We start from the raw sequence: 24,702 nt of genomic DNA on the forward strand, positions 1-24,702 counted from the left end.
AGAATCGGATAAATAATAGGCCTCTCTCGTACATGAGTGATACACCTGATACAGATGTATTAACACCTTCTCACCTAATATGTGGAAGGAAATTCGAAGCTGCCCCTGTCTATAGAGATAATCCTGAAGAAAGTGATGAAGATTACAATGATGTGGCAGTGTTGTGTGATAAATCAAAAAAATGTTAAATAAAGTAATTGATCATTTGTCTAATGTGTGGCATAAGAAATATCTTCTTACACTACATGAACTCTTTTATGGTGTGACAGAGGCAGTAAATCGACAGAACATTCAACAAAGTGACATTGTGTTAATTGATACTGAACAACATCGAACATTGTGGCCTCGGGAAAAGTATTGACATTGTACCCAGATGCACAAGGTGTTGTCCAGAATGTCAAAGTATTGTTTCGTGGCCAGGAAATTTAACACACAATTAATAAATTGATTCCCTTGGAATTAAATGGTATTCAATCAAATGTAAATGAAAATCTAAGGGAAAGTGACATGAGTGATTCTGAAGGTAATGTTGACCAAGTGATGCAGGAAAATGAAATTGTTGTAAGACCTACTAGGAGAACAGCCACTCAAGCCAGAACTGGCTGGAATCATCTCCTAAAGGAAGGAGTAATTTGAGTCGTTTAGGAACGAACTCCGCCCGGCCGTAGTGTAGAAAATACTGTATATTTTCCAAAAATACAGTGTATTTTGTATGTAAATTGATGGCATATATTGTAGGTAATGAAAATTATTTTGTAAATAAATAAAGAACCAGTAATGGGTGAGCGTCGATGGGGAAGAGATGCCATTGTTTTGAACAGGGCTGAAGGCACGCGAGTGAAATGTGCATAAATATCGTTGCTTTGGAAGTTAAATTGTGGTTGAAACTTCCGAAATAGGAGCCGAAATTGTTGGATTTGCAGTCCTGCATAACAGGAGCATTAAGCAGATGGACAGGACAGCTTTGGAACCCCAGCTAAGTTGTCTATTTATGTTGAAATTCTGGCCAGTATTTTCTTCATAATTTAGGCAGGGGGGTTTTGAGTATGACACACAGCAATCTCCAGACTAATTGGTGAATCTTATTATTATAAATTCTCCTTCAATGCATATCCATTCACATTTTAAATTTAATATACAGTCCACATATTTATATTAATGTTTTTAACAAAATTCCTGGTGATGTATATTTCATTTGAAATTAATATAGGTCCAGAGTGACTTGTAGAGAGATAGATTATCATATCGAAGGAGGACATTTTTTGCGACCTAAGTGTCCTAAAATTCCTACTTGTCTCTGTAACCTTGATAAAGAATAATTACCTTTGTTACCATTTACTGGTATGTATCTCATGAGTTACATCCAGGTAAATTTAATTTTCCACAGATATATGCACAGAAAGGTGATACATGGATATACAGATATATAAATATATACGCAGAGTGGTGTAGATCAATAACAACACTGCGACTAGCCAAGGACTCGAACCCATGCTGCTTTGGCCTGCCTCATGGTGGGCGAAAACTCATGACGCCTTAATCTGCTGGACCACGGAGTTCTTAATAGCGCACCCAGCAGAACTGAGTGTTGTACTTACTACCCAAGGACATTACACCCCTGTTTGGTGTAATGAGTTTTCGCCCACCATGAGGCAGGCCAAAGCAGCATGGGTTCGAGTCCTTGGCTAGTCGCAGTGTTGTTATTGATCAATACCACTCGTTCGTGGGCAGAATAATATAAAATACTTCTCGTTGTACTAGTACACCAAACAGGGACTAGAATGAAATTAGCCTAGAGTCATCCACACCAACGTATGTCCTTGGGTAGCGAGTACAGCATTCAGTTCCGCTAGGTGCACTACTCTTAAGGATTGTGTGGTCCAGTGGATTAAGGCATCATGAGTTTTCACCCACCATGAGGCAGGCCAAAGCAGCATGGGCTCGAGTCCTTGGCTAGTCGCATTGTTGTTATTGATCAATATCACTTGTTCGTGGGCACAATAATACAGAGATGTGTATTTCTCGCGGCGTACATATGCTGAGACTTTAATTTTCACGTTAAGGATTAAAGTAAAGAGGTCATTAAGGCTGGACGTAAAAACATTACGTTCAGCCTTAATGACCCTAGAGTAGTTAATAGACTTTAATGTTTTAGGACAGTCCATTGCAAGCTGGGTACAGGCTGGTGCAGGCCCAATATAAGTTATTATAAGCTGAGTATAGGATGGTGCAGGCTACATAGAGGCTGGTGAAAATTTGTTCAGACTCAGTACAGACAGGTACAAGCTGGTACAGGTTCAGTACAAGCTGGTCCAGTCTTCATACCGGCTGAAGTAAACTCAGTACAGGCTGGAGTGTGCAGTAGCGACGGCTCTGGTGACTGGACAGAAGGATTTGGCTGCGACATCGTAGATGCTCCCCGAATCCTTGAAGATTGGCTGGAGGTGACTCATCTTATTCCACATGTGAATTACGTAAGAATCTGGGAAAACCTGTAAGAAAATGCGATCATAACACTGTATATGAACTAGCCACAGAAAGTCTAAATATACAAGTATGTCATTCACACCAGAGGAGAATGTGGGATAGTCAATATTAACCAACATAATGGGTATTCGTTATTCACTTACTAATGTGGCCATCAGAAATTAATCAAACTATGGGCAATTCATTAAAAATAATATTCATTACTTATTAACCAAAATAATTTTAATTCTTTCGCCAAAGTGTGTCAGTTCAATTAATTTTCTTTATAAATTTATGAATAGTTGATATCCACTACGACATCTGTCATAGTGGATATCAATTATTTACTAAACAGTTTCTTATGAACCTGGACGTCACTACTTCCTCAAACTGTCCATTATTCATTCATTAAACTGGCCATTAACCTAGGCGTCTAAAGCCTAGAAACCCCTAAGGTTATCATTTATAAGTCATTAACAATCGTCTATATTTATGAGGCAAAACTAAGAGTAAACCTTTAACTGTTACATAAAGTTTAGCTGTATAACTTTACTATGCACCTCATGTCCATCCTGTGGGAGGTAGTCGAAAGGCGAGATATATATGTAACAATTAAGCATCTTTATTCCGTAATGTTTCCTACATACAATAGATTTCTTAAGTCAGAGACAGAGGTGATAAATTTATTAGCCTGAAGAAGCCTACTATGTAGGCGAAACGTTTCGGACTAAAGATACTTGACTGTTTTAAATGTTTCTTATGTGTTTGTCAGTATTGCATGTCATTATTACAGTGGTAGATTAGAGGCGCAGAATGGGTCCAGGGGCAGGACTGGGCCACACCATATAATTAGGTTCATTATTTTCATCGGAAACTTTTGGGGATTTGAAAGACCTATGCGTTTTTGGAAAGGTCATGACATAAGATATTTAGAAATCAATGTTTACATTTGCGCACGGTGCCAATGGCCGCCATATTGGATTTTCAAACTGGCTGCTACATTTTACATTAATATTGACATATGAGCTTCTAATCACTTATATATTTATATAAATAGTGCATTTCTATGTATCTTGGTCATTAAAATTCAGTTTTTGTATCTGCAGATTTATAATATCAATCTTAACTTCTTTTCCAGGTAGTAATGTTACGGCTGTGACTGTCACTCTTGTACGGCAGCTACACCAATGTGTTATTTACAGGAACTGTGACTAATGTTCTTGTGGCTGCTTACTTAATGATGGTGCTTTCTGTACTGGTTACCATCTGTGGTTATTTCTTTTCAGGAAATCTAGAACTTTCTACCATGAGCACTGAACTGAATTCCAGCAAGAAAAGAGAATGAAAAAGGAGAATTCCCTGTCCAGAGGACAGCACAAGCAAAGGTACTCCTGTGCTTAATACAAGGCCAGAATCATATCAAACGCTGATGGATGCTGAGAAAGATAGAGAGCCAGCCTACAAGATGGAGAATACATTGACATTCAAAAGCGCTTCAAGGAATGCGCAAACGAAAACATGATTAAAAGAAAATAATGCGTCATCGAACTTGTTATTCAGAAGCCATAAGTGAAAAACACAGAGAACGAGCCAGAGAGAGAGAGAGAGAGAGAGAGAGAGAGAGAGAGAGAGAGAGAGACAGAGAGACAGAGAGACAGAGAGACAGAGAGAGAGAGAGAGAGAGAGAGAGAGAGAGAGAGAGAGAGAGAGAGAGAGAGAGAGAGAGAGAGAGAGAGAGAGAGAGAGAGAGATATATATATATATAGATATATATATATATAAATATATATATATATATATATATATATATATATATATATATATATATATATATATATATATATATATAGAGAGAGAGAGAGAGAGAGAGAGAGAGAGAATGCAATATGCAGTTTAACAGGCAGGCACACTGAAAAAGCGTGGACATTATGGAAGCAGCCATTTTGAAATTTCAACATGGCGGCCTTGTATGTATCTGCGTCAGTGTAAACATTGGTTTCCCGAATCCTTACATCATAACGTTTCCAAAAATCTATAAGCTTGCTAATTACCAATATTTTCCAAAATATTCAATAAAGAGAAAGGGTTGTATAATTAAACTACACAACTATTTATTCAACAAATTGCTCATTATCTCAACCATTCACACACTAAACAAAAATCAATTCACTATACTTGACACTACATGGTTAAGAAAGGGATCTAACACTCACCTCTGTAAAATTGATTGTTCCCTTTCTGGGAAGGAATGGAAATCGCCACTTCCCAGGCGGCACTGGGTAAAAGGCTTTCCAGGAGAGGAGATGCACACCATGACACTGATCTCCTGGTGCCAGCTTTGGCCTTTCACACGCCTCTTTCAGTGTTCGCGTTAACAGCACAGGGCCGTTATTACCCCAGTCATTGGCCTGGTTCAGTTGAGGCAATAAATAAACATCAGACAATGTAGAATGCTTCAGAAATGGACGAAACGAAGTGTAAGATCGTCCAGGAAAACGAAATGTTAAAGTTTACAGAGCGCTTTGACAAGAAGTCATTCAGAGCTCTTTCTCACATGTTGAGCTGACCTAAAACACACACGCTAAAACTATCTAAAAGATAAAAATAATAAAGGAACAATTTCACGATAAAACTATAAACACTCACAATAGGTTAAATATCTGGCATTAACTATATAAGCATATCAAACGGTTAACATTAAAAAAAGAGATCTAAAATTTCTCCGAAGTCCCAACAGGTACATGTCACTGTTAAAAGTCCAAAATAAAACAAAACGGCCGAGGCTGCTGGCAGATCAAAAACGCCACACGAAAAGGTTCTCCATTATGGCAGAGATGTGAATGATAACAGGAAGGCCATAATAAGGCTGTGAAAATATTGGCCCATTACTGCAGGCATCTTTGGATTATGTTGTCATAAAAAACAGTTGCATATTGCACGCAATCAGGGAATTTGAAGCCATTATGTAAGCAGTAGCGTGTGAGTCAGGTACAGCATGACCGTTAGGTGCTTGGCACTTCCTCTGAGTATAATAACAGTAAACGAGTGTGACTGGAAACACTCATGGAAACTAGATTCCACACACAGAGAAAGGAATATAGATTATGATATTTATTATTGTCCTCTTCGCTTCCGGGCGGAGTGGACCTACTGCGCAGGCGCTCCTCAGTTGCCTGGCTGCAGTGGTGTTGGGTGGTGCTGTCACGCCTCTGCTGTCAAACCAGAAGAACTACTATTAGTCAACATGGCTTTCATAGATGCAGGATCAATACTGTTGGCATAGAGCTTATCCAAGGGGCAATAACGACAGTTTCAGCGCAGGTATTACTACCTAAGATCATCAGAGAGACGTATGGAATTCAGGATGGAGAGTTATATGGGGTAGCCTTAAATAGAGCACATAGAATTTTTGTGAAAGTGCTCACACCAAATGTCTATGAATCGTTGGTCACCCGTTTTCAGGACGTAAGTCTTGATGCAACACCAGCTGTTTGTGTGAGGATGATCGACATATCCAGGCATTACACATGGATTAAACTATGTAATGTCCCCTTTGAGGCTGATGAGACAGACATCAGAAGAGTTTTTGAGAAATATGGTACTGTTCATTTGGCCCAGCATGGTACATGGGTGACGGGTACCTATGAAGGTCTGCCGAAAGGCTCTTTTAACCTAAAAATTACATTATGACATCCCATACCGTCCTACGTGTACCTTCAGGAATTCAGGACACAGGTCATGGTTTTGTATGCCGGGCGAAGATGTACATGCAGACTATGTGGGGAATATGATCACATAGCGGCAACGAGCTCCTGGCCCAGAGGCAGAGGCTTCCGCTGCTACAACAGAGGAAGCAGGTGGGGATCAGTGATGCGAAGGAGGGCGTGGTCGTCTATGGAGCAAGATAGTGGATGAGGCGCATAAGGCTGGGGGGGAGGGTGAGGCCCTCGACCAGTTAACTGGCCCAGAGACGCTTTCAGAGGCTAGTGACGAGCGGAAAGTACAGGAGGAAGTGTTGGAAATTGAGGAGGAATTAGATGAGGTGCTGAAGTCTTTGTCACCACCTGAGGAGGCGGCCGCACCTGGGAAGGTGGTGGATGACGAGTTGACAGCTGAGGTGTGTCAACGACTGGTGAACTACCCGGATGACGGGAGTGACAGTGTGGCAGAGGTGTCACTGGAATCATTTAAACAAGTGTAACCAAGGAAAGGATTAGGAAATATTATGTGAGGGAGGGTAAACGTATAAATAATTTAAAACATGGACTTTCAAATTATTTAGAGGACAGGTTAAAGGGTTGTTATGGGCAGGGGGCTGTGGGGGGGCAACTATCCTATGGATGAAATTGACGAGGTCAAGGGGAGACTGAGGGAGTTGCAAAACGAGAGGTTTCAGGTGGTAAGGGTGCAGGCAGGGGTAGAGGAGGTGCTTTGGGGAGACAAGCCATCGGCGTGTATGTTGTGTCGTCAAAAGCAAAGGCAGCAGGTTACGGCCATTCCAAGGTTAGAGGTACATGAGATGGCGGGAGGTTATAGGGTAGGTCAGGAGATACGGGCTACGAAAGGAATGTGTGCGTATGCGGATAAATGGTATGAAAGGTATTGGACAAGTGGGGGGGTGGGGGATGTGGCTTTAGAGAAGGTGAGTGAGTATGTGACATGTAATTTAGGGAATAGTGATAGGAAGGCTTTAGGAGGGGTAATAATGGAAGAGGAAATAGAGCTGGCTTTAAAGGGAATGAGTAAGGGCAAAGCACTGGGAATAGACGGTCCCCCCGCTGAATTTTATCTACAACATTGGGAAGTAATAAGGGGTTTCATGGTTAGGTTATTAAATCAGATGAAGGAGAAGGGTGTGATGGGGGACAAACAAGCAACAGCAGTTGTAGTGTTGGTCCCGAAGGGTAAGGGCCAGCACACCCTCAAGGAGTACCATGCCATATCGTTGTTATGTGCAGACTATAAGTTGTTTGCTAAAGTCTTGGGTAATCGGTTTAAATGTGTGGTAGGGAGAGTGGTTTCGAAAATGCAGTATGAATTGCCTGGAAGGTCGATGATTGAAGGTCATGGGATACTGAGAAGTTTTGTGGAGTCAAAAGGGGGGGTGGGGGGCGGCGTTGTTGGCTTTAGACTGGCAGGGGGGCTATGAGACAGTGGAAAGGGGAGCATTGGGAGCTATACTTAGGAGACAGGGTTATGGGGAAGAAATAGTTAATTGGGTAACCACGTTGTACACAGGAGCTAAGATGAGGGTACAGATTAATGGATGGTTGGGCGAGGAGATTGTCATGGGTAGGGGACTTAGGCAGGGCTGTCCCATGTCACAAATATTGTTTGCATGCATTCAGGACCCCTTCTATAGAATGGTTGAACGTAGTGTATGTAACAAGAGTCGGGGTGGGGATGAGGTAGGGAAAGTGTGGCCTGGAATAATTGGATATGTAGATGGCACAACAGTCCTGGTTTGGGAAGGGATGGCATTGGGGGTTTTGGATGTTATTGTGCAATTGTTTGGAAGTGCAACAGGGATGCAGGTAAATAGTGAGAAGTCAATGGTCATGGGGTTGGGTGATTGGGTAGAGGGGGGCGGGAGATGTAACGTTGTGAGGAAACAAACGGTGTCTTTAAAAATTTGTGGTATCATCTATAGGGATGACTTGAACGCTGCTCGAGAGGAAAACTCAAATAGGTTGTTAGAAAGGATCCTGGGGCTTCTGGGTGCATTGAGACCTCAGCATCTGACCCTCGTGCAAAGAGCGATTGTAATAAATGTACTATTGTATAGTAAGGTTTGGCATGTAGCAGCCATGTTCCCAATAACAGGGACGGTGACTGTGGGGATTCAGAGACGGGTGTTTAAATTTTTGTGGGGTCCGAGTTGCGATTGGCTGAGGAGGGAGGTTGTAATGTTACCTGTGCACCAGGGTGGGTTGGGGTTGATGGATCTGAGGTTTAAATGTGTGCTTATTAAATGGGAGGTTTTGCACGAGGGAGTGAGGGGGGGAGCTGAAAAAAAGTACATGATAGGTTGGGTAAGTTGTATGGTGGTATGGAAATGAGGGAATGTGAAAATGTTTTGAGGGCTTTGATGTTGGTTAGAGAACCGAGGAAAATTCGAACAGGGGTTTTGTGTAGGTTGCTTGCAGGGAGGATTGTTGTACCAGTTGAGGGATTGTTCCCCATGTATGCATGGAGGAGTATTTGGTATAGGTTTAACAAGCTTAAGTTAAATCCTAGGGTGCGGGAGATAACGTATCGTTTTCTGCATGGCATACTACCCTCGGGAGAGGTACTAAGAACCAGAAGGGTAATTTTGGGTGGGAGGTGCGGAATCTGTGGGGATTTTGAGACAGCGTTCCATGCAGTATATTTTTGTGAGGAGCTGGAGGTTGTTAGGATTGGTTAAGTAGGGTTGTACAGAGGGTGGGGGGCCGAGGGGTGTCGGTTCTGCGTGCACTAAGCCTAGATGTGGGAAGGTTTGACGAGTGTCACAAGAGCTTTGGATTATATAATGGTGTTTTATATATATATATCGTGGGTGATGAGGGGGAGGGGGGTTTGTGAGTTGCGGAGGCGGGTACTTGCGGTTACGTTTTATCATACGATGTGTCGTAACAGGGAACTGTATGGGAGGAGGTGGACGCAGGATTTTTCGGAAGGTTATAGAATGTTAACGGTAGGGTTTCTCATGAATCTGCAACTTGGGCTGAGTGAGTAAGGGGTGGGGGTTTGGGGATTACATATAAGAAGAGGAAAGTCAGGGGGTCCCGGCGGGGTCGCCTCCTGGGGGGGGTTGAGAGTGAGGTGTATGTGGGTATAGAAGGTGTAGATGTGTGGCATAAGTGTATGTAGCATGCATGTGGGTACAGACAGCAAAGGTGATGAAGTCAAGTAATTATGTAGTAACGTATGGAGAATTCTGTGATTGATGTGTCAGGGTCGTCATGACCTTCTTAATATATTAAGTGTGAATGGTGTTAAGATTATAGGTGTAAGACCTTGCAGGAGCTTTTTGGGTCTATGTAGAATGTACATATACAGCCTTTATTGTGCATGTTTCATGTGCGATATTGGTATCGCAATTAGAGGTTAATTTTTTTTTGTTGTGTATTTATGTATTGTGTGATGGAGTTGCATGCTATGATATTCTTCTTTAAGGTCTGTTTGGTATACTGTGTCCTTTCTTTCCCGCCTGGACCTGATTAAGGGAGTTTGTAGTGAGTGTACTGACTTTATTTTAGTATTATATAATGTGCTTATTCTGTAGATGAAGGCGGAAGGCTAATGACTTCCATAAATTTTGTAATGACTCATTAAAGTTTTGTAGTGGGAAACGTATGTATGTTTCAGAGAATTTTTCCTGTATCGGGGGTTAGTTGGGAGAGAGTATGTACTTGTGTTAACGGATTTATGATGTAGATCACTCGTTTATATGACTAATGTGTAGGTTGTGCTTAATGGATGTATTTTATAGTGAACATTCTTTCTATTGAACTGAACCTTTGTTATAGTAATATTATATAAACTACACCTGTAAGGCTGGGTTCCAATGGATGTTTATATACTTTTTTTTTTGACCCTGGTACTGAGTGTTATCTGTACGTTATGTCATTGTTAGGTTTATTGTGAAATAGGGTCAAGTTTACCCATTCTTTTTAAATGTTATTTTGTTTTGAGATGCGCATCGCGTTTTGAGGTGTTAATTTGTTGTTATTTATGAAATGTGTTATGGTTGTTTATGTTAGGATATACACCTTTTTTGTTTTGTTTGGTACATTGTGCTTGTCCATCATGCATTACCCTGACAAATGGTGTTTGTCTCTTTTTACTTTATATAATGTGCTCACCCTGTGGAAGAGGGTGTTTAATATTTATTAAGTATAAGTGAATGTTTAAGATTTTGTTTTAATAAGAGTATGATGTAGGTCATTCCTTTTATTGTCAGTTAAATTGTCTTGTTATAATTTTGTCAGTGTATGTTCTGTAGGATTGACGATCATACTGTACTCTTTTTAAATTTTTATTTTATGTTAAGCTGTAATGTTTTTTAAATAAAACAAAATGATATTTATGTAGCGTTGCTAACAGTGGTAAACCTGACAGTTTTGGTACCTAAGGCGAGATTATGCAAAGGTCTTTCACCTCTCCGTCTATGGCACATCCTCTCTTCCCTCTCCCGGTGAGGGTATTGTGCTGTTGACGGAGGTAAAACACCTTGTAAAACAAAATAAACACGATCCATAAATAAATACACCAAAAAATATATTTAAAAACTGCATTCAATGTAGTTTAACGAAGATATAAGATGACAGAGGCATGACTCACGAAAACGTAATGACACGATTGCAAACAAACCATACCACGGGTTGAGTTAGAACCCGCGATCAGAGTCACAAAACTCCAGACAGTCGAGTTAGCCGCTGGGCCAGCTAGCTACAATATGATTCATCTAACTAAGTATATTTCTACACCATAGGAAGGTTAGCATAGGCACCAACTGTGACCACAAATGCAAGTTTTGACAGACGAATCTCCCGCCAGCATGGCCGTGACGAACTCAAAGCAATCGTATCGTTATGATTTCGTGAGTCATGTTGACGGTGGACTGGGAGAGGGACTTGAGCTAAAGTTCGTCACGGCCATGCTAGCGGGAGATTCGTCTGTAAAAACTTGCATTTGTGGTCACAGTGGTGCCTGTGCTAACCTTCCTATGGTGTAGAAATATACCTGATTGGATGAATCTTATTGTAGCTAACTGGTCCAGTAGCTGACACGATGGTTTGGAGTTTTGTGACTCTCTGATCGCGGGTTCTAACCCCACCCGTGGTATGGTTTACGCCAGAGGCAAATCTATATTTTAAATCTGGTTTGCAAGTTTTTAGATCTAGTAGTTTTTCTATTAAAACCTTATCCTCTTGGTCTTTATCGATGCAATCACTAATGATATCAACGAAACTACATGGTTAATGCTGATGACAGCAAGACCAATGAGACGACCATTTATCGTGGTGGACTCCTTGATGAGGGCTACCATGAGGCTGAGATAGACCACTGTGAGTTGCTTTTCATAGATGAACGTCAGCAGCTCATAGATGGCAGCTCAAGCAAATTCCCTAACCACTCTTCCAGCTCCTTACCATCTATCTGAATGTCCTTCACAGTTTGAGCTGTTGCTGGGATCTTGTCAGCTCCTCATTTTGTAAGTCTGAAAGTTCTCCAAACTTGTCTCACTTCTCCCGCGGTTTGCACTGCTTCCTGAGGTGATTAGATTGCAATATCTAACGCTATATAGAACAAGGCCACTTTCAAAATGTTCCGTGCATCACTGATGAGCTCATCGACGGACTCATAAAAAAAACTGCTAGAAAACGCCTCCACACTAATTAATGTCTTCGTAGATGTTCTACAAGTTCTACAAGCTACAAGCCTTTTGCCCCGCAAGTGCTGAAAGCACTTTCAATCTTCCTAAGGCGATTGAAGGTCACATTTAACTGCACTGAGAGAGAGATTGGTTCAGTTTGTTAACTTGCTGGATGTGGCTCTGGATGTCTTGCACCAGCACTGCACACACTGAGAACCAGTAAACCCTCCCTTCTTTGTGAAAGTTAAGGCACATGTGCAACATCTGGATATCTTTATTGTAGACGTTTCGCCATCCAGTGGCTTTATCACTACAGATTCCAGGACATAATTAGAAGATAGTAGAACTTGCACAACCTCCCTTCTTTGCTAAAGTCTGGGTCTATATATTTACCATAGGGTCCGTGGCTTTACGTCTAATAAGAACATAAGAACTTCTATGGCCGAAATGGCATGTATGCCAGGGATGGGGTTCACTTATCCAGGGCAGGTGTGGGTTTCCTCGCTAGCTCAGTTGAGGATGTTGTTAGGGCTTTAAACTAGGGTTAGTTAGAGGTATGGGTTTAGGAATGGAAAATAATGAGTGTCGTAATATTGATTTAGGCTTTGATATTACAAATCTTAATAATAACAAGGAGAGTAATAGGTATAGTGGAAAAACAGAAATGAGCAGGAAGGGTAAAGAGAAAGGAGGGTCTTTAAACATATATTAGACTAATAGCCGTAGTGCTAGAAATAAGATGGATGAGTTGAGATTAGTTACTAGTGCAGGTAACATTAATGTATTTGTCAACTGAGACGTGGTTTAATTCGAATAATAGGGACATGCCTGCTGAAAGGTTTTAAACTGTTCCAAGTAGAGAGAAGTATCGGGAAGGGGGGTGACGTGGCACTATATGTCCGAGATAGCATGAACTGTTGCATAAAAATTGGTATAAAGTCTGAAATAACACATACAAAGTCTGTCTGGATAGAATTTTCAGAGGGGCATGAAAAATTAATTTTATGTGTGATATACCGTCCCCCAAACTTAGATAGGGACTAAGGGAGACTACTATGGGAGGAAATTGTTAAGGCCACAAGACTCGATAATATAGTAATTCTAGGAGACTTTAACTTTAGCCACATTAATTGGAATTTCTTGACTGGGAATTAAGAATCTAACGACGTCTTAGAAGTAGTTCAGGATTGTTTTCTGAAGCAGAACCTACAAGGGCAAATAACCTGCTTGACTTGGTTCTGGCAAACAAGGAAACCCTTGTTAATAATTTAGAAATTACAAAGGAACTCGGCACAAGCGACCACATACTCTTAGCATTGAATGGAAGTGTGATAGTAGGGATAACTTAGTAACGGTCCCAGATTTTTGCTTAGCGGATTACAATGGGCTTAGAGAACACTTATCATCTCTGGACTGAGATAACGAAGAGAGCTATCAATACGACAGCTTTCTTAACACTGTACGTGCTGCCCAAAGAACATTTATCCCTCATAAAGAAATTAGATCAAACAGAAACACCCCAAAATGGATGAATAAAAGTCTCAAATATATTTTAGGGCAGAAGACAGGAATTTATAGGCGCATCAGAAGAGGGTCATCTTATGAATCAGTATATTGACATTAAGAGGAACTTTAAAAAGGGAATAAGAAAAGATAAACGTGACTACGAAATTAAAGATGCTAGGGATTCGAAAACTAACCCAAAAGGATTTTTTCCAGATTTATAGAACAAAAGTTAGAGATAAGTCCTCTTAAAAATAACTCTGGGCATCTTACTGACAAGGAGAATAAAATGTGCTCAATTTTTAATAATTATTTTCTCTCGGTTTTCACTCAGGAAGACATTAACAATAATGCTTATGAAACAAATAGACCGATTAAAACAAAATAAATAGCCAGGTCATGATGAGCTTTTTTCAAGGGTTCTTAAAGAATGCAAGATGGAACTCTGTGAACCATTAACTAATATTTTTAATTTATCTCTTCAAACAGGTGTAATGTCTGATACATGGAAGATGGCTAATGTAATTCCTATTTTTAAAGCAGGGGACAAGTCGTTACCGTCAAATTACCGCCCAATAAGCTCAATTGTAGGCAAATTACTAGAGTCAATTATAACTGATAATATACGAAGCCATCTCGATAGGCATAATTTGATTAATGATACTCAGCATGGATTCATCAGGGGCCGTTCCTGCCTAACTAATTTATTAACTTTCTTCAGTGAGGCTTTTGAGGCTGTTGATCATGATAGAGAATTCGATATTGTTTATTTGGATTATAGTAAGGCTTTTGATAGAGTACCACATCAGAGACTGTTAAAGAAAGTGGCTGCTTATGGCATTTGGGTAAAAGTGCTGTCATGGGTTGAGTCATGGCTCAACAATAGGAAGCAGAGAGTGTGCTTAAATGGGGTTAAATCCGAGTGGGTATCTGTAACAAGTGGCGTACCACAGGGATCAGTCCTAGGCCCGTTGTTTATAATATACATGAATATCAATGACCTTGATGAGGGAATTACTAGTGATATGAGCAAATTCGCCGATGACACGAAGATAGGTAGAATAATTGATTCAAACGTAGATGTCACGGAACTTCAGGACGATTTAGACAAACTCAGTTCTTGGTCAGAAAAGTGGCAGATGCAGTTTAATGTAGATAAATGCAAGGTTCTGAAGCTTGAGAGTATCCATAACCTTAGCACTTATAAGTTAACGTAGAACTTAGCCATACGGATTGCAAAAAAGGACTTCGGGGTTAAGGTAAGCAGGAACTTTAAACCAAGATAGCAATGCCTAAGCGTAATTAAACAAATTACTGGGATTTATATCAAGAAGTATAAGCAACAGAAGTCCAGAGGTTATATTACAGCTTTATACATGATTAGTAAAGCCTCACCTAGATTATGCAGCTCAGTTCTGGTCTCCATATTACAGAATGGATATAAATTCGTTAGAAAACATTCGACGATTGCCCTTTAAATTATATTCACTTGTAAGACGAAGAATGAGGGGAGACATGATAGAAGTGTACAACGGAAGATGGGTATTAACAAAGGGGATAAAAATAATTTCTTGAGAAAATCTCCCCAAGAGAGAACCCGCAGTAATGCTGTTACATAATGTCAACATGTCCCTCTGTAGCCATCCGTCTCACCACCTTAGTTCCACCACTACTACTACAACTACCACCTCTATCCACGCGACACTTCACCTGACTCCTGCCACTATATATATACGCATTTTCTTTGTTTTCTTTGTATTAGGGCTGAAGAAGCCACTCGTGGCGAAACGTTTTCTTTAATAAATGTCCTGAATTGTACATAAGTGTCTTTTTCCACTATCACTAGTATTACACCTCACTCTAAGCTTATATATGCCCTCTGTGTCCATGTATTGTTTTTAGACGGGTCATCTCAAGATTAAGACCCGTGCCAGGACCCTGGTCTTGGCGAATATTATATATACATACATGTATTGTTTGTAACGGCTTGACAAACCTCGTGGAGAGCTAAACGTTGCCACAATAAAATGTCACATTAGTTGCACTTGTGTCTTTTTACTTTACTTTCTGCTTCCTATTACTGAGCCATAACTCGATACATGACAACACTTTTCCCCCAGTGCTGTGAGCTGCCACTTTCTTTAACAATCTCTGGTGCGGAACTCTATCAAAAGCCTTACTAAAATCTAAATAAACAATATTGAATTCTTTATCGTGATCAACAGCCTCAAAAGCTTTACTGAAGAAGGTTAACAAATTAGTTAGGCAGGAATGACCCCTCGTGAATCCATGCTTATCCAGATGGCATCTTATAATACCAGTTATAATTTATTCTAGTAATTTGCCTACAATTGAGGTCCCCTGCTTTAAAAATAGGAATAACATTAGCCATCTTCCACATATCAGACATTACACTTGTTTGAAGAGATAAATTAAAAATACTAGTTAATGGTTCACAGAGTTCCATTTTGCATTCCTTAAGAACCCTTGAAAAAACTCATCAGGACCCGGCGATTTATTTTGTTTCAGTCGGTCCATTTGTTTCATAACCATTTCGCTAGTGACTGTGATATTACATAATTTATCTTCTTCATGCCCACTATAAAAGTTAATTACTGGGATATTGTTAGTGTCCTCCTGTGTAAAAACAGAGAGAAAATATTATTAAAAATTGAGCACATTTCATTCTCCTTGTCAGTATGATGTCCAGAGTTATTTTTAAGGGAACTTATCTTATCTCTAACTTTTGTTTTATAAATCTGGAAAAAAACTTTTTGGTTAGTTTTCGAATCCATAGCAACTTTAATTTCGTGGTCCCGTTTAGTTTTTCTTATTCCCTTTTTAACGTCCCTCTTAATGTTAATATACTGATTCATAAGATGACCCTCACATCTTTTGATGCTTCTTTAAATTCCTTTCTTTTGCCCTGAAAGATATTTGAGCCTATTGCTCATGCATTTTGGGTCATTCCTTTTCGATCTAATTTCTTTACATGGGATAAACATTCTTTGGGCAGCATGTATAGTATTTAGAAAGCTGTCATGTTGATAGCTCTCTTCGTTACCCCAGTCAACAGATGATAAGTGTTAAGGCCATTGTAATCTGTTTAGCGAAAATCTGGGACTGTTACTGAGTTGTTCCTACTATCATACTTCTATTCAAATCAAAATCGAGAACAACGTCCAGTATTGGGCCCCTACTTAAACAAGATGGGTCCTACACAGATGACAACAAGGAAATGAGTGAGCTACTCAAGTCCCAATATGACTCAGTTTTTAGCAAGCCGCTAACCAGACTGAGAGTCGAAGATCAAAATGAATTTTTTATGAGAGAGTCACAAAATTTGATTAACACAAGCCTATCCGATGTTATCCTGACGCCAAATGACTTCGAACAGGCGATAAATGACATGCCCATGCACTCTGCCCCAGGGTCAGACTCATGGAACTCAGTGTTCATCAAGAACTGCAAGAAGCCCCTATCACGAGCCTTTTCCATCCTATGGAGAGGGAGCATGGACACGGGGGTCGTCCCACAGTTACTAAAAACAACAGACATAGCCCCACTCCACAAAGGGGGCAGTAAAGCAACAGCAAAGAACTACAGACCAATAGCACTAACATCCCATATCATAAAAATCTTTGAAAGGGTCCTAAGAAGCAAGATCACCACGCATCTAGAAACCCATCAGTTACACAACCCAGGGCAACATGGGTTTAGAACAGGTCGCTCCTGTCTGTCTCAACTATTGGACCACTACGACAAGGTCCTAAATGCACTAGAAGACAAAAAGAATGCAGATGTAATATATACAGACTTTGCAAAAGCCTTCGACAAGTGTGACCATGGCGTAATAGCGCACAAAATGCGTGCTAAAGGAATAACAGGAAAAGTCGGTCGATGGATCTATAATTTCCTCACTAACAGAACACAGAGAGTAGTCGTCAACAGAGTAAAGTCCGAGGCAGCTACGGTGAAAAGCTCTGTTCCACAAGGCACAGTACTCGCTCCCATCTTGTTCCTCATCCTTATATCCGACATAGACAAGGATGTCAGCCACAGCACCGTGTCTTCCTTTGCAGATGACACCCGAATCTGCATGACAGTGTCTTCCATTGCAGACACTGCAAAGCTCCAGGCAGACATCAACCAAATCTTTCAGTGGGCTGCAGAAAACAATATGAAGTTCAACGATGAGAAATTTCAATTACTCAGATATGGTAAACATGAGGAAATTAAATCTTCATCAGAGTACAAAACAAATTCTGGCCACAAAATAGAGCGAAACACCAACGTCAAAGACCTGGGAGTGATCATGTCGGAGGATCTCACCTTCAAGGACCATAACATTGTATCAATCGCATCTGCTAGAAAAATGACAGGATGGATAATGAGAACCTTCAAAACTAGGGAGGCCAAGCCCATGATGACACTCTTCAGGTCACTTGTTCTATCTAGGCTGGAATATTGCTGCACACTAACAGCACCTTTCAAGGCAGGTGAAATTGCCGACCTAGAAAATGTACAGAGAACTTTCACGGCGCGCATAACGGAGATAAAACACCTCAATTATTGGGAGCGCTTGAGGTTCCTAAACCTGTATTCCCTGGAACGCAGGAGGGAGAGATACATGATTATATACACCTGGAAAATCCTAGAGGGACTAGTACCGAACTTGCACACGAAAATCACCCACTACGAAAGCAAAAGACTTGGCAGACGATGCACCATCCCCCCAATGAAAAGCAGGGGTGTCACTAGCACGTTAAGAGACCATACAATAAGTGTCAGGGGCCCGAGACTGTTCAACTGCCTCCCAGCACACATAAGGGGGATTACCAACAGACCCCTGGCAGTCTTCAAGCTGGCACTGGACAAGCACCTAAAGTCAGTTCCGGATCAGCCGCGCTGTGGCTCGTATGTTGGTTTGCGTGCAGCCAGCAGCAACAGCCTGGTTGATCAGGCTCTGATCCACCAGGAGGCCTGGTCTCAGACCGGGCCGCGGGGGCGTTGACCCCCGGAACTCTCTCCAGGTAAACTCCAGGTAAATGCTAAAGGTAATCGATTTGTAGCTGTTTGCTCCGAGTTCCTCTGTAATTTCTAAATTATTAATAACGGTTTCCTTGTTTGCCAGAAACAAGTCAAGCAGGTTACTTCCCCTTGTAGGTTCTGTCACAAACTGCTTCAAAAAACAATTCTGAACTACTTCTAAAAAGTCGTTAGATTCTAAATTCCCAGTCAAAAAATTGCAATCAATCTGACTAAAGTTAAAGTCCCCTAGAATTAGTACGTTTTCGTGTCTTGTGGCCTTAACAATTTCCTCCCCAAGTAGTCTCCTTTGGTCCCTATCTACGTTTGGGAGACGGTATATCACGCCTAAAATCAATTTCTATTACATCTCTGAAAATTCTATCCAGACTCTGTATGTGTTATTTCAGGCTTTATACCTGTTTTTATGCAACAATTTAAACGATCTCAGACATAGAGTGCTACCCCACCCCCCTTACCGATACTTCTATCTACTTGTAACAATTTAAAACCCTGAATGTGACATTCAGCAGGCATGTCCCGATTTTTCATATTAAACCAAGTCTCAGTTATGGCAAAAACATCAATGTTACCCGCACTTGCAACTAATCTCAATTCGTCCATCTTATTTCTCGCACTACGTGCATTAGTATAAAATATTTTTTAAAAACCTCCCTTCTCTTTTCTCTTCCTGCTGATTTCTGTTGCTCCACTCTACCTGTTAATGTCCTTGTCACCTAGTGTCACTGGGTTTCCAATATTCTCCAATAACTCTGCCTTATTCTGCCTATTACTGGTTTCCCTAAAACTCACACTATCACTACACTGAGATTTCATTGATTTTCCATATAAACCCATACCACTATCTATTTCTAGTTTAAAGACTAACAGCTCCCTCCATTGCGTTGGCCAGTGCTCCCACCCCAATCCTAGATAAGTGAACCCCATCCCTGGCATACAAGTCATTTCTACCATAGAAAAGGTCCCAGTTGTCTATGAATGTTTGTCCAGCCAGAAATTGACACCAGTTGCCCTGGACAACCATTCATTTCCATCTCCTCTCCTGGGCAAAATGCCACATATCACAAGGTTCTCACCCTTCCTCCTAATTATCTCTATTGCTGTCCTATGCCTGATAATCAGGTCTTCATTCCTACGTCTGTCAACATTGTTGCCTCCCACACTGAGGCAGATAATAGGATTGCTCCCAATACCTTTCATAATATCGTCTAGACGGCTAACATACCCTCTGCCTCCTCTTCCTGTCCCTAAGACAAAAAGCCCTATCCATAAATTTAACCTGACTGACCCCAACTAAGAACAATGTTCTTACCTTCACTGGCGAAGTTCGTCGTGACGTTCTCGATGACCTTCGTTGGGGTTTCAAGGGATGTCGACTCACTCTCGTCCGTCAATGCTTCCTTGGTGCTCGTTGTGATGTTCCCAGTAGACAACCCACATTCATCAGATAGCACCGAAAATGGGTTGGAAGTTTCCACAGTAGTTTTCTGGTTCCAATACACATCGTAAAACAACGCCACAACTCCAATAACCACCAAACCTTTATGAACTGACCAATCAACGATGAGCTCCTCCCTTGTCGCCTGCAGCCACCTATCACCATCAAGTCACAGTTATCTTCCATCCAGCAAGATGCAGTCAGCACCTGCAGAGTTCCTGTTGCCTTCTACATCGTCTTCGTCAGTGTTTCTCCAGGCTTAGCAGTTGGGTCTAGTCCTGACTCTTCTCTCTTCGACTCTAGACATTCCTCTCACCGTCTATTCTTCGTCCTGTCCCCAGTTGCCCCTCACCCTTCATGGGTCCTTACCTGTGAGTCCGTGTTGTTGTTGTTGTAGCACAAGCTAGTCAGGTCCAACTCACACCAACTCATGTATTTATCTAACCTATTTTTAAAACTACACAACGTCTTAGCTTCTATGACGGCACACGGGAGTTTGTTCCACTCATCCACAATTCTATTACCAAACCAGTGCTTTCCTATATCTTTCCTGAATCTAAATTTTTCCAACTTGAAGCCATTGCTGTGAATCCTGTCTAGGCTAGATATTTTTATCACGCTATTTACATACCCTTCATTAATTCCTCTTTTCTATTTATACACACCAATCATATCCCCCCTAATTCTGCACCTTTCTAGTGAGTGCAGATTCAGGGCCCTCAGTCTCTCCTAATAGGGAAGATTTCTGATACATGGAATCAACTTTGTCATCCTCCTTTGTACGTTTTCCATTGTATTTATATCCATTCTGTAATACGATGGCCAGAACTGTGCAGCATAATCTAAATGAGGCCTAAACAAAGATGTATCTCAGTGTGCCTCACATTGATGCTACTTGGTACCTTATTGCTGAATGCTCTTTCCCACGCTCTCCCACCTGAACTCTGGCAATGATTTTCAAATCAGGTTAACAGCTCTTCAACCTTCAAGATAATTCAGCTTTTTATAGAAGCCGAGAAGAGAGTGTTGAGCTTCTGCAACACGCTAAATTAGCCGATGGTATCTGTGGAGCTTTTAGCAGCATTATTATCACCAAATTTAATGTATAAGCTTCAGATGGCACAAATAAAGCCCTGATTTGGAGTTCCTTACTCTTTTACATGATGTTGGCGCTATTATCACACAACTGTTCTCTACAGTCGTTAAAAAGAATGTTTAGGTCCACTATTTTTTTTTTTTTCAAATTTGACCAGTTAACGCCTATGTCTCCAGGAAATGTTCATTTTCTTGGGGTTTATCTTCAAGTGAAACAATCTTCAAATGGAGTATTTCAAGTGAAAACACTTGAGACTCTTTCAGCGAGAGATCAATGAGCGTGTTATGTCGCACATCAGGACAAGTCAGCGCTCAATATCGCTTACGCTCAACTACACTCCCAGGTGTGACTGAAAGTGCTTTTGTAAATATCGATTTCAGTTCCTTGTATTCACTTAGTCACAGGATATCGAATGAGAGGTAAACATCTTAAGGTGTTTACGTGAGCCAGATGCAAGCGCTCTGTGAGATGATAACAGGTATTTTTGGCATCTAGATCAACTATTTTGTCATTCATGATTATCAGCCCATTCTCACACTTCCCGTGAAAGGCGTAGCGGTTTTAACATAGAACATTTTCGGCAAGACGCCCCGCTGCTGAACACGTAATGCCCTTTTACTGAAAATGCTTATTTCAGGTTTAACTGATATATTTTCAACTGTAAGTAATCTACCATATCCGAAGTTAACTTAACCCAAAATAAACTAAACTTGAAAAAAAATGTAAATAGACAATGTTCAAAAACTTACACTAGGTAAATATTTACAAATACGTACTTACATTAAAATCTTGGCTAAAGCGATTCATAACATGCAGCAGAAGATTATGGTGGCGATCAAAGTGGAAAATACCGCCATTGACCTCGTTGTTGGACTGAAAACCCACCACGTTCCTGAGGGCGGCCAGGGAGGAAATGCACACAACGTCGGTGTCGCTGTAGAAGCCCCCAGCTCTCCACACCAACGCCAGCCTCACCATGTCGCTTAGGTTGACCGCAGGCCATGCTAACACAAAAATCATAAATTAACCATCACTATCCACACAGAGGCAGCATTTTTCTTTGTGCCACTTGGGGCTAATTTATTGCGCACCCGCAGTTCATCCTGTGTGTGGTAGAACAAGTAGTCTTTGTTACACCCTACAGGCCGGGCCGCTGTGTTCTTGTCTCATTTGATAGGTCATGGGGTTAAGTTCCTTACGGAGGATCGAGCCTTTGCGTTTCCAACGTAAAATGTTATACGGATAATCAGTTATTCAGTGGTATATGTGGACACTAACAAAACAAAATTTAGATTTACCACTACAAACATTGGTCATTTACCAAGTTAGAATCTTACCACATAATAAATAATTCATCTAGCTAGTGAAAATTGTGGATATAATTTCAATATTTCAGAAATCTTATAATTAACAATAAAGTGATTTGCCATTTTATGAATTTTTTTTTCAATTGTCTCTTAAATGGTTGGATGTTGGAGAATCTATGATATAGTGTGACCCCTGGTTGTCCACACACTTCACATGATTAACATCATGCAGACCAATGTGATACAGATATTTATAGCCTAGCCTTAGTCTAGTGACAACATCTTGTAGTCTACCGAGCTTGTTATTTCCTCCATAGATACGTTTTACTTGGAACATTTAATTATGACAGTCTGTGTATTCTATCTGCAATATATCTATCTATTCTCTACCACTTTGTCTGGTAGTTCTTTTCTATTTTTCTCGACTTCTGTTTGAGAAGTCGAAATTACAATCAACATTTTTTTTATTTAATGCAGGATTAGCCAAAGCATCGACTTCATGTTCCCTGCGTCTTGTGTGAGAGGTAATCCCTTTGTCAATAATTTGCTCATTCATCTATCTTGCTTTAGATACATACAGTGTTACATTCAGTGTTACAGTGTTACATTCACATCTCAGGAAGTCAAAACCAGTTAAGCTGTCTGTACTTATATATTATATATTTAAAAACCTTAAAGATTGTTCTTAGATTGCCTAGCAGCTTGACTTTCATATTTCTTTTTGGCACCACTGCCATATATATAGTGATTTTTTCTCAAATGAGATTGAAAATGTATATCCAAAATTAAATAGCATGTGGAAAGGCCGTCATAGTACGTACTACTCAATTTTGGAAACACTTCTACAATCCTGTTAATGAAAAATGCACCTTATAGGAAAGCTTTATAAGACAGCTTACTGTGTCACCCACAATGTATGTACACTGTTACTACTAATACTAAGTGTTGGTAAAAGTTATTAGTGTGTACCATCTATGGAATTTTTTTTTAATTTTCCTAAATTCAGCATATAATTTTGAATTATATAATAATTGTGTATTAAAATGTGACGCTGATTTGACCCCTGCAAGAAATTTTGTGTGAAGGAGGGTGTGCAGCGGCCACGGAGTGATACAGGGGAGACACCATAATTAATTAATATGTACATTGGTTTATGCTAATGGTGAAATTTAATCCAGCGTCATTGAGACCATAAGTGAGTGAATTGGCCTGAATTTGTGGCCAGAGCCTTTATTGGTGTCCCCTGCTGAAGAATAGGGACAGAAAATTTATGAAACCATCATAATAGGGAGGTGAGACTGGAAAATGAATAATCCAGCATCATCGCAACTTACCCCTAGGAAGTACGCCATTTACTAAACAGTTAGATACTGACTGGCCAGTTAGATTCTATTTGTTAGGTAGGCGTTTAGGGTGTGTTCCACCAACAATAAGTGTCTTACAGTGATGTTCAGGTTAAATTTTTCTTTCTTTCTATTGGTATAAAATGCATGTGTCAGTAGTTAGATGCTGTGAATCCAATCAACCTCCCTTCGAGTCACCAATCCAATATACAGTCCACATTATAATAATAATTTCCCAGAGTTCCTGATATTAAATGTTTTTATATGTTCAAATAATTTTAGGCCCGACTTTGTTTGTGGGAGGGTGTGTTGGTCATCGAAGGCGGCGTATGGTGCAGCCTAGTACCCTAAAATCCCATCTAGCTCTGAGGTACAATTAATCTTGGTGAGTTTAATATATTGTTGATTAGTTGTGTCCCCCGTAAATTATGTGAATGAAATAATTCAAGAATATACCTGTGAATCTCATCCCCATAATTTCCCACACCATCGGTGTGATCACAACCTACTGGTGTTTCTGTTCCAGGTCCTGGAAGTGTAAAGAGGCATGAGAGGGGTGTTGGAGAAGACCTTCCCCAGGTCAGTGGTGACCACCCGCAGGTTGGTGTACTGTTGTAGCAGACGAGGAGGCAGGCCATCCTTCACTTCCACCGCTGGTGCAGTCATTACGTACCACACCCTCGCTTCTGGATTCTGCTGAGCCATGCTGAAAGTCGAGTTTCTGTTATAAGTAAGCAGTGTTTTGGTCCTGTCAGGATAGCATGGCAGTTACCTTCCTACATCACAGCAGTAACTGAGTCGTCTGCATTGCTGATTTTCTTTATAAATCAGAATGCACACTAGGGAGGCAAGAGTGCCCTTCTTATCTGTTGATTTTTTGTAGTTCATATTAAACACAGGAGAGGCAGCAGCCACCTGCTTACCTCTCAACAGCACACCAGGCTCGGTAGGCTGGTCGGGAGTTACAAGACGTCTCTGCCAGCACAATGTTCCTCGCGTCCTCCCACTCACTCTCCAGGCTGACAAGAACACACCTAAATATGTTAATGTTTACTGCAAACTAAACGTGTGGCAACATTACGAATAAAAGAAGGGAAAGATGTTGCAGAGTTCTTACTTAATATATATTATTAAAAAAA

General features: G+C 40.6%; 1 protein-coding gene across 1 annotated transcript; it reads right to left on the bottom strand.

Moving 5' to 3' along the window:
- Positions 1–2,331: 2,331 nt before the first annotated feature.
- On the bottom strand, positions 2,332–24,269 carry LOC128686574 (lactosylceramide 4-alpha-galactosyltransferase-like). The gene is made up of 4 exons (XM_070084364.1): positions 24,073–24,269; positions 21,694–21,917; positions 4,671–4,874; positions 2,332–2,492 (listed from the first exon to the last, which is right to left on the bottom strand). The coding sequence occupies exons 1-4, from the start codon at positions 24,266–24,268 to the stop codon at positions 2,340–2,342; spliced, it is 777 nt and encodes a 258-aa protein (XP_069940465.1). The 5' UTR covers position 24,269; the 3' UTR covers positions 2,332–2,339.
- Between the last annotated feature and the right edge of the window lie 433 nt (positions 24,270–24,702).

Source organism: Cherax quadricarinatus, chromosome 12, assembly GCF_038502225.1.
Source record: "Cherax quadricarinatus isolate ZL_2023a chromosome 12, ASM3850222v1, whole genome shotgun sequence".
Lineage (NCBI taxonomy): Eukaryota > Metazoa > Arthropoda > Malacostraca > Decapoda > Parastacidae > Cherax > Cherax quadricarinatus.

What these genes read in the sequence shown, in the direction of transcription:
- LOC128686574 (XM_070084364.1), bottom strand. Translation starts at nt 24,268, where the DNA reads ATGGCTCAGCAGAATCCAGAAGCGAGGGTGTGGTACGTAATGACTGCA. An exon ending in GACCTGGAACAGAAACACCA is followed by an intron (nt 21,918 to 24,072) that starts GTAGGTTGTGAT and finishes TTTTTGTGTTAG; the next exon opens with CATGGCCTGCGGTCAACCTA. An exon ending in GCTTTAGCCAAGATTTTAAT is followed by an intron (nt 4,875 to 21,693) that starts GTAAGTACGTAT and finishes CAACTGAACCAG; the next exon opens with GCCAATGACTGGGGTAATAA.